The sequence below is a fragment of the Gekko japonicus genome, unplaced genomic scaffold, assembly GCF_001447785.1.
Source record: "Gekko japonicus isolate JY-2015 unplaced genomic scaffold, Gekko_japonicus_V1.1 scaffold2863, whole genome shotgun sequence".
Lineage (NCBI taxonomy): Eukaryota > Metazoa > Chordata > Lepidosauria > Squamata > Gekkonidae > Gekko > Gekko japonicus.
This window is the reverse complement of record NW_015162038.1, coordinates 135,256-144,796: the sequence shown is the minus strand read 5'-3', so window position 1 is coordinate 144,796 and position 9,541 is coordinate 135,256. Positions and strand designations below refer to the sequence as shown.

The following is a 9,541-nucleotide window of genomic DNA, read 5'->3' as shown; positions in this document are numbered from 1 at the left end:
AGCATGGACGGCTTCAAAAAGGAATTAGATAAGCATATGGAGCAGAGGTCCATCAGTGGTTATTAGCCATAAGGTATAGATGCTCTGTCTTCTTGGTGCTTGGGGGGGTCAACAGTGGGAGGGCTTCTAATGTCCTGGCCCCACTGGTGGACCTCCTGATGGCATTGGTATCTCTGGCCACTGTGTGACACAGAGTGTTGGACTGGATGGGCCTTTGGCCTGATCCAACATTGGAATCTCTTATGTTCTTATGACAGCTTCAAGAGGGAATTAGATAAGCATGTGGAGCAGAAGTCCATCAGTGGCTATTAGCCATAAGGTATAGACAGGAACTCTCAGTCTGGGGCAAGTGATGCTCTGTATTCTTGGTGCTTGGGGGGGTGGGGAACAGTGGGAGGGCTTCTGGTGTCCTGGTCCCACTGCTGGACCTCCTGATGGCACCTGATATTTTTGGCCACTGTGACAGAGTGTTGGAGTGGATGGGCCGTTGGCCTGATCCAACATTGGCTTCTATTATGTTCTTATAGGATGCTGAACTAGACAGACCCTCCTTATATTTCTCTGTGTGTTGAGTGAATCAGTATGATTTTATAGATCCCTGTGCTCACATAAGAGGTAAGCTTAGCTTTACTGATAAAAAGATAGCATTGCTATTACAGTGGAGAGTTTTGTCTGTTTTCTTTTAATTTAAAAAAGCAGACATCACCAAATAGTGGAGTCAGCAGCCTTGTGGGGGGGGAGCGTCAAGAGAATTGTAGGTCATTTAAAATTCACAAAATGACATGGGCACAGCTGACAACCTCATTAAAACAAAATTCATTTTTATTAAAGTTTACATTTTTTCACAAACAATTACAAAGCTAATAATGAAGAAAGCAGGCAAAAAGGAGAAAATTAGAAGAAAAATGATAAAGAATACAAAGTAATTGTAGAAAAATGCAAAAATCAAAGTAATCACAGCTGACAAAAAGTATAGCTACCTTCTTAATTTGAGTAATTAGTTTTATAATGGTTATAAACTGAGCATCAAAATACACACTGCTAATATCTGGTATGGGGCTGTCTGTGTCTGCAAACTGGATTTGTCTGTCTCTTTTTTTCTTGAAAAAGTTGCTTGCTATATGCGGCTTGTTTGCTATGTTAACTTTATTGTGTGGAAACAATAAAAATCTTAATTTAAAAATGGAATTAGACAAATTCATGGAGGAGATGCCCTCAAAATAGTATGGGGACACCACCGGATTCTTTCTTCCTGGGGTTTGCCTGTCTGCTGTCTGTGCATTTGCTTGGGCTTCCAACTACTCTTTCTTAGATCCTGTTTAAGATGCCAAAAGTGATGCAGCCAGTATAAGCCACAGCGCATTTGTGTAGTGATATGAGTTGATGAGGGACTTATGTAAGGCCCAACTACATGCTACAGTCATCTCCAGATCAGCTGTGAGGATTTTCAGTCTGATGCTGCTTTGAAAGTTCCCTTCTGGGAATGTGGCTCCAAGGCATATCAGGCCCAGTTCAAGTTGGGTCCATAGCTGGGGGCTTAAGTGCACCCCCTGCATCTTGTTCTCAACTGGAAATGGCTCCAGAGAGCTGCTATTTGCTTCATCAGGGACTGCTTATGCACTGGTGGTGTAGATGCGTAGTCCCCAATGGAGCCAGTAGTGGTTCCCTGGGGTCATTTCTCATCAGAGAAACAGTATGGGGTTGAATTTAAGCCTCTTTCCCCTCCCTTTCTGTAGTCCTGATATGAATCGAGTCCCATGGGGTTTGGAGTTGCATTCCCAGTGGCAACTCACAAAAGAGCATCTGACTAAAAATCTTTGTCACTGACCCAGAGACAACATAATGTGAAGCTTGGCCTTCAATGGGGAACTCAGTTCAAGATGACAGGATTTGTTGTACTAAAGGTAAAGGTTTCCCTTGCTCGAAAGCCAGTCGAATCCGACTCTAGGGTTGCGGTGCTCATCTCCGTTTCAAAGCCGAAGAAGCCAGCGCTGTCCAAAGACGTTTCAGTGGTCATGTGGCCGGCATGACTAAACACCAAGGCACACGGAACGCTGTTACCTTACCACCGAAGTGGTACCTATTTATCTACTTGCAATTTCTTGCTTTCGAACTGCTAGGTTGGCAGGAGCTGGAACTAGAGACAGAAGCTCACTCCGTCATGCGGCACCCAGGTCTCGAACTGCTGAACTCCTGACCTTCCACAGCCTGCAGTTCAGAGTCTTAACCACTTGAGCCACCGCAGCTCCCCATTAATCACTGAAAGGTCCTGATTCATGAGTCCAATAGAGGCCAAGATTTGGTTTCTCTCTGGAGCCGCTATTGTCCTCTCAGCAAGTTAAGATTGAGTGGGATCCTGTTTCTCTGTTGGCATTTGGCCCTTGTCTTGAAAATATTCAGAAATTTGTTTTTGGGGGAAGATCATCTGTGTCACTGGTGAAGAGGAGATGGGTAGGGAGAACAAAACATGTCATAATGGTGGGTTGATGGAAACAAGCCTGAAAATTGGTCTTAAGCCCATGGTCCTCAAGGTGGTGCCCACCAACACCTCTCCTGGCACCCGCCAAGTGATTTTAGAAAGTGCACCAGGTGGGGCTTTTGCCTAGCAGGGTTTCTGATTGCCTATGCAGATTTTGTAAAAGTTGCTTCTGGCAGCAGCTGCCACCACATCACAAGGATCTTCATTGTGTGACTGAAGGTAAGCTGTGTGTATGCAAGAAGATATTTTTAAACAATATGTTCATTTTAAAAGGTGGCTGCCTGAAAGAGTTTCTATTAGAGTTATGCAAGGCCAGATAATGAAACTGAAGCTCAAATACTTTGGCCACCAAATGAGAAGGGAGCACTCACTGGAGAAGACCCTGATGCTGGGAAAGATCGAAGGTCAAAGAAGATGGGGACGGCAAAGGATGAGATGGTTAGACAGTGTCATAGATGCAATGAACATGAAGTTGAGCAAACTTCAGAGGATGGCGGAAGACCAGAAGGCCTGGCGTGATCTGGTCCATGGGGTCGCAAAGAGTCGGACTCGACTGTGCGACTGAACAACAATAACCTCACTCCTTGACATTTTGTGGTTAGCTCCGCCTCCTGACACAATTTTGTGATTGTACATACCACCCTGGGTCAGAATTCTAAAGGTGCCTGCAGGCTTGAAAAGGATGGTGACTCCTACCCTAGGCCACTATAAGAAACACTGAATTTTTTATTAAAGTCCCTGACCACTCTGTCACTGATTGCTCTAGACTGGTATTCAAAGGTGCACTACGTCTGAACATGGAGGTTTCATTTCGCTATCATGGCTATTAACCATAGCAACAGCTGATTAGCCCGACCTGAATCTGCTGCCCATTGGCTTCATTGGGTGCCCCTGACTTCTCCACACCAGGGGTATTGCATTTAAATGACTTTGCATGGAAAAATTTCCCAGGACATTATTCTCTACATGAACCAGTAAAAGGATGTGTTGCATATAGAGGAACAGAAAGCAAACAGAAATATATACTGTTATTTCACAAAAAACAGAAAGCAAACAGAAATATATACTGTTTTTTCATGGATTGGATAGGATAGATTGCATTTAGACATTCTTCCCAAAGCCCTGAAATGTACCAGGAAGCAAGAAACCAGTTCCAGAAGACTTTAAAAAGGGTTTTGTTTCTGGCAGGTAAAATCCTCCTACCACCCCCTCGCAACGTGATCCTTGTGTCAGAAGATTTCAATCTTTTCTTGACATGGCTGCCAGGGGCTGATTACCCACCTGGGGTGTTCTACACTGTTCAGTGGACGTGAGTATTGGCTGTATTTTCCATTTAATTTTTCCAGGACTCTGACACGAAAGGAGTTGGATAGAGACAATCCCATTCATAAATCTTCTCCCATATTTCTTCATTTGGGCTTGTATACTGCTTGATTCAATACTTATTTATTTACTTACTTCATTTAGACACTGCCTTCCCTCCCCCCAAAAGGCCCATAGTGGCTTGCATCATTCTCCTCTCCTCCAGTTTTCTCCTCACAACAGTCTTGTGAATTAGATTAAGTTGACAGTTGATTAAGTTGACAGTTGATGCAAGGTTACCCTGTGAGCTTCTATGGCAGAGTGGAGATTCAAACCTGGGTCTCCCAAATCCAAGTCTAATGTTCAAGCATGAAATCATACTGGCAATAGGAAAAACTGTCCTTTGGCTGATAATGCCTTTCCAATAGCAGTCATTGATCAGAAGATTAAGTCCACAATTCAAAGTCAAAACAGATAGGAGACTGACAGTCTTACTGGGCATTTCTATAGGTGTTCTTAAATATGTTTAGAATACATACATTTCATCAAGTAAGACCTTCAGCCCCATAACTCTAGTTGTGTGTTAAGGGATGCATATAGTTATAACAATCTTTCTCAGGGGACATCATCCTTGTTCAACATGTGTGTGCTGAGAACAGGAAGTGAATACCACCACAAAATGGCTCTCATGGGAGTCCCAGCCAAGCATCCTTCTACTATGAAAGCAGCTGTTTCTAAATGGGTGCTCCTCACAGACACAGAGCTGAGACCTCTTGGCTGTCCTGAAGCACCTTCCACTCCAGTCAGGTGGAGGAAAGTCAGGGTTATCTTTTTACTTTGGGAACTAGGTGCTTTGGGGAAGAAGTAAGCCATTGCCACAATATATCGTGCCCATGGGCACCATGTTAGGCATCACTGATCTATTGGTTGCATTTTTACCCTGCCTGTTACGTATTGATGGCACATTGTCCCTGACAAGGCAATTTTATTTGCACTCTTAGGACCTAAACTGGAAGGTACATATTTCCAGTATATACAACTACTTCTGACACAAGGCCAGATATATTTGTGGCTCAAAATAGGAACCTTTTGCTGTATCATTCAATTCCATATTGGAACATTCCAATTTTGGTCCTCTTTTCTTTATTGTTAACTAGGAATAAGGCCCGTTGTGGAAATAAATATGAGATCTAGAAAGAGGCTCTGGGAGAGTGCCCCGGCTTTGGGCCCACAGTGTGAATCTGCTGTGGCGAGTCGACCTCAGCAGGGTATAATGACAGAGTCCACCGTTTTCTCCAGAGGAACTGATCTCTGTTACCTGAAGAGCAATTGTATTTTTGAGTGATCTCCAGCCCTCACCTGGAGATTGGCAACGATTGTTACCCAGGACGAAATGGCTGGTTTGGAGGGTAGAGTATGGCATTGTACCTGTCTGAGACCCCACCCCTCCTCAAACCTCACCATCTCCAGGCTCCACCCCTCAAATCCCCAGGAATTTCCCAACCTGGAGTTGGCAACCCTATCTCCCTCCCAGCCAATTGTCAGCCTACCGCTATCTGCCCCCTGACTTCAGCTCTCCATCTCCTCCCCCCTCCCTCCTGGAGAGCAGTTGTAATTCTGATTGATCTCCAGCCCCCACCTGTAGATTGGCAATAATGCTTCCCCAGGATGGAATGGCTGGTTTGATGGGTGGAGTCTATGGCATTGTACCTGTCTGAGGTCCCACCCCTCCTCAAACCTCATCCTCTTCAGGCTCCATCCCTCAAATCTCCAGGAATTTCCCATCTGGAGTTGGCAATCCTATCAGGACTGGCCCCAATGAGTTTTCTCCCAAAGGCCAAAATAGGTGACAGGACCAAGCATGGTTGCCTACCAACAGGCACTGAGGGGAAAGTAGGGTTGCCAGCTCTAAGTATGGGAATACCTGGAGATTTGGGGGGGGAATCTGTGGAGGGCAGCATGGGGGGGGCGGAAGGACTCAGCAGGGTATAATGCCATAGTAGTGCCTTTCCTGGCACATTCACGTGCTCACAGACTCCCTCCTCCCAACCAGACTAAGAAGAGAAGAAGAAGAGAAGAGATTGGATTTATACCCCGCCCTTCAAACTCCTTTCCCTTCCCCTCCCCACAACAGACGCCCTGTGAGGTGGGTGGGGCTGAGAGAACTCTGAAACAAACTGCTCTTTCGGGAACAGCTGTGCCAGAGCTTGTGACTGACCCAAGGTCACATCAGCAGGTGCAAGTGGAGGAGTGGGGAATCAAACACGGTTCTCCCAGAATAGAGTCTGCACACTTAACCACTACACCAAACTGGCTCACACCTGGGCCATAATGTTCCTTTGATGCAGTGTTTCCCATTGGTAGTGCCTGTGGGTGTTATAGTACTTGCAGTTGGCCCTTGGCACCCACTGAGCTTTTCAGATAGTGTAAGGCAGGGCTTGTTACTGGCTGCCTTCACTGAAATGAACGGGTTTTCCACTGGAGGATCAAGAAGACTGGGAAGGCTGAGCTCTCCTTAATCAGTGTGTGCCTGCGCTTCCCCTTCAGGCTTTCCTTCATCCCAGGAGGTGTTAGGAGAGAGGTAATCAGTTCACCGCTTTCTTCTGCAGCAACCATTTTGGGGCGCACTCACCACCCCCTATCAAAATCCTACAGGTGCCTGCAGGCTCAAAAAGGTTGGGAATCCCTGTCTTGATCAATATACCTTCTTGGATTCTGTATTTCATGAAAGGGGCTAAGACAGGATTCTGGTTCCAATGAAACTTTCTCTGCTGCCATTTGTGGCTGAGCAGTCTGCAGATGTGTAGCCGCCACCTTGCACTTGTTTCTGAATTAACCCAGTGCTGTTTTCACTTCCTCTTCCAGTAATGTTTATCGCACCTGGGAGGACTTCCTGCCCTGTAGAAACATCTCGGAAACAGTCTGCAATATAACATGCGCTTCTCCACACGTGTACCACAGTTTTGATGTCCGAGTGAAAGCTCAGGGGAGTACTGGAACCATCTCCTCAGCATGGGTGGACTTGGAAAACATAGATTACGAAGTCAATGGTACGGTCAATAGCCTCTGGACCTTGGTTGGCAGGGCACGACGGAGAGGAGCTGGTGCTGTTAATGATACCAGTTGTTAGTTTGTGGGAGGTGAAGCTGTGTCCCAGAGAATGGGGAAAATCTACATGTGCTCAGAGGTACACACAGCCTAGAAGGCACAGGGAATGCCAAATCTGGAAGTTTCTGGGGCTTTGTACCAAATTTGAGCTAATTCTGCATAAAACGGGACCTAAAAAGGTTATTTTTCTATGGTCAGAAATGGACAATGTGGAGGATATGTTGCTCCCACAGAAAGCACCGGCCCTGTGTCTTTCCCAGATAATGTCTTCTCCAGGGGTCATTTCGTAGAAAAAGAGGTGCAGGATCTCATTAGCATAACTCATTAGCATAACTTATTTGCATATGCCACACCCCCTGACATCACCGGAAGTGTGTCAGAAGGCAACACCCACCGCTCAGGCTCCACTGGACTCTTTTGGATTGCTAGCTACTGGGGGGGGGGGGATGTGCAGATCTCTCCTTGCAGAGGAGGGAGAGCTTGTACCTGAATAAAACTTGGTCTTAAAGGTGCCACTGGACTGTTTTGGGCTGGGGGGGGGAGCTCTGCAGCTTACCTGGCTGCTTCTTGCTCTGACTGAGAGCTGCTGGGAGCAGGGGGTGGGGCTTGTTGCATGTGCCCGCCCCCTGGGCTCTTTACCGCCGGAGCTCTGCTCTTGTGCGCTCCTGCAGGAAATGACCCCTGGTCTTCTCAAAGAAAACCATATGATGTAACGCCACCAGACACACTTTCTCTACCACTGTCCTCTTTCATAATAGAACCAAGAGGGAGCCCTGACCTGGACAAGCCCAGGCTAGCCTAATCTCATCAGATCTCGGAAGGGTTTGCCTTGGTCAGTATTTGGATGGGAGACTCTCAAGGAAGCTCAGGATTGATACACAGAGGCTGGCAATGGCAAGCCACCCCTGAACATTTCTTGCCTTGAAAACCCCACAGGGTCACCATACGTTGGCTGTGATGTGATGACAAAAAAAAAAAAAATTGGGGGAGAAGAGGAGACACAAGGCTGCTGTTTTTTTTGTGGCAGCCCTGTGCATTCTCCCTGTTCTGTAGTTTTTTCCGAATAACCCGCAGCAAGCGAGAAAGAACCAGGAGGGGTACTGCAGATGTCTGAAATAGGTTTGACTTCTTGTGACGGCTGGTTGATTTTCTTCCTAAGTAGTGATAGTTAAGCGTGACGTCAAAAAGTGGGGGGAAGTCAAAATGGTGCAAACAACACAAAGCCCGAAAAATGCAAACTCCTAACAACAGGATCCTTTCAGAGACATTAAATGTCCAGTCTGTCCCAGGTATGAAACGTTTCCCTGAGGAAGAGCTAAAGCACAAAAAGTGACAGGATCCTTTTGTAAATTTTGCTTTGTGTGGCTACAGAGCACTGCAGCTTCATTGCATTCGCAGCGTGTTCCCCCAAAGGATTGGTATTACGGGGAGGAACCGTTAACTAGAAAAGGTGGAGAGGGGGAGTGATGGCAGCAAGTGGGTTTGTATAGAAACTGAATATTAGGGTTTTTTTTCCTCAGGAAATGTGCATGGTTCTATTTTCAGCCTGAAATTTAAAGCTGGCGGACATTTGGTACCGCCCAGAAATAAAACTTGATCAAAAAGAACTGAAGACAATGTAACAAAATGGGAAAGCTGTAATAGAGAGAGTGCAAAGATAGTAATGATGGAGGTAGAGAAGGTTCCTCTCCGATAACGTAAGCCCAACTTGGCAGCCTGTGGCTGTGCCAGAGAACAAGGGTGCAGACGGTCAGGCACCCCTTCTGGGGAAAAGGGCATCATGCCCATAGTTTGGCTTGGGCGGATCATGGGATGCCCAGAAAAGCCTATTCATGAGGATGCCTATCTATCTGCATGCACATTGGTCTGTATTCTTGGATACTTCCCTAATATCTGCTTTTATTTTCCAGTGACACTCGCTCCCCCAGCTCTGCAGGTAAGGAAGATCGGGGACACGGTTGTGGTGAATGCCACTTTCTCTGACCCCTTGTGCTTGAAGGACATATTTCATGATCTGACCTCTGACTTGGAATTTTGGGAAGCTGGAGCCAACAACAGAGTGAGTAGAAGAACCAGAGCTTTGTCATTTAAACCTACCAGAACATAGCAAGTCAAGCTTCCAGACCAGTTCACATAGTACAAAGTTTTCATGGCTGCCACAGCTACTTCCTATGTGGGGTGTGCTTGGAACTCATTTCCCAGTCATGTGTGTGCCATTTGGATTGGGGTCATGATGTGCTGAGAGAGAGAGATGCTTAAGCCTCCCTCTGCAACCATCCAGTTTTCCCAACCCAAAACAGCCCCAAGGAGCCACTGTTTGCACACAGGGCTGGCCCGAGGTTGTCCTGCGCTCTAGGTGAGCGCAGATGCCAACCTCCTGGAGGGGCCTGGAGATGCACTCTGGGCGTCCTGTCCCCGGGGCAGGTGGTGTATGAGTGTGGGGGGGTCTGGGTCTGCTAGTCCCCAGCCCTTTCCCCCCCCATGCCGCCAGGCAGGAAAGGCCGCGAAAGAAGGCGGCGGGGGGGGAGGAAAGCCGGCGGTGTGTCTGGGCATCCCCAGTCCTCCCGCCGCCGCCGGACAGGAGAGGCCGAGAAAGAAGGCGGGGGGGAGGAAAGCGGGCGGTGTGTGTGTGTGGGGGTCTGGGCATCCCCG

General features: G+C 47.1%; 1 protein-coding gene across 1 annotated transcript in view; it reads left to right on the top strand.

Moving 5' to 3' along the window:
* Positions 1 to 9,541, top strand: part of IFNLR1 (interferon, lambda receptor 1) — a 30,898-nt gene that overhangs the window by 10,138 nt on the left and 11,219 nt on the right. The window contains exons 2-4 of the mRNA XM_015405576.1: positions 3,668 to 3,788; positions 6,647 to 6,831; positions 8,800 to 8,948. Of these exons, the coding sequence (XP_015261062.1) occupies positions 3,668 to 3,788; positions 6,647 to 6,831; positions 8,800 to 8,948 (455 nt within the window). The remainder of the gene's footprint in view (positions 1 to 3,667; positions 3,789 to 6,646; positions 6,832 to 8,799; positions 8,949 to 9,541) is intronic.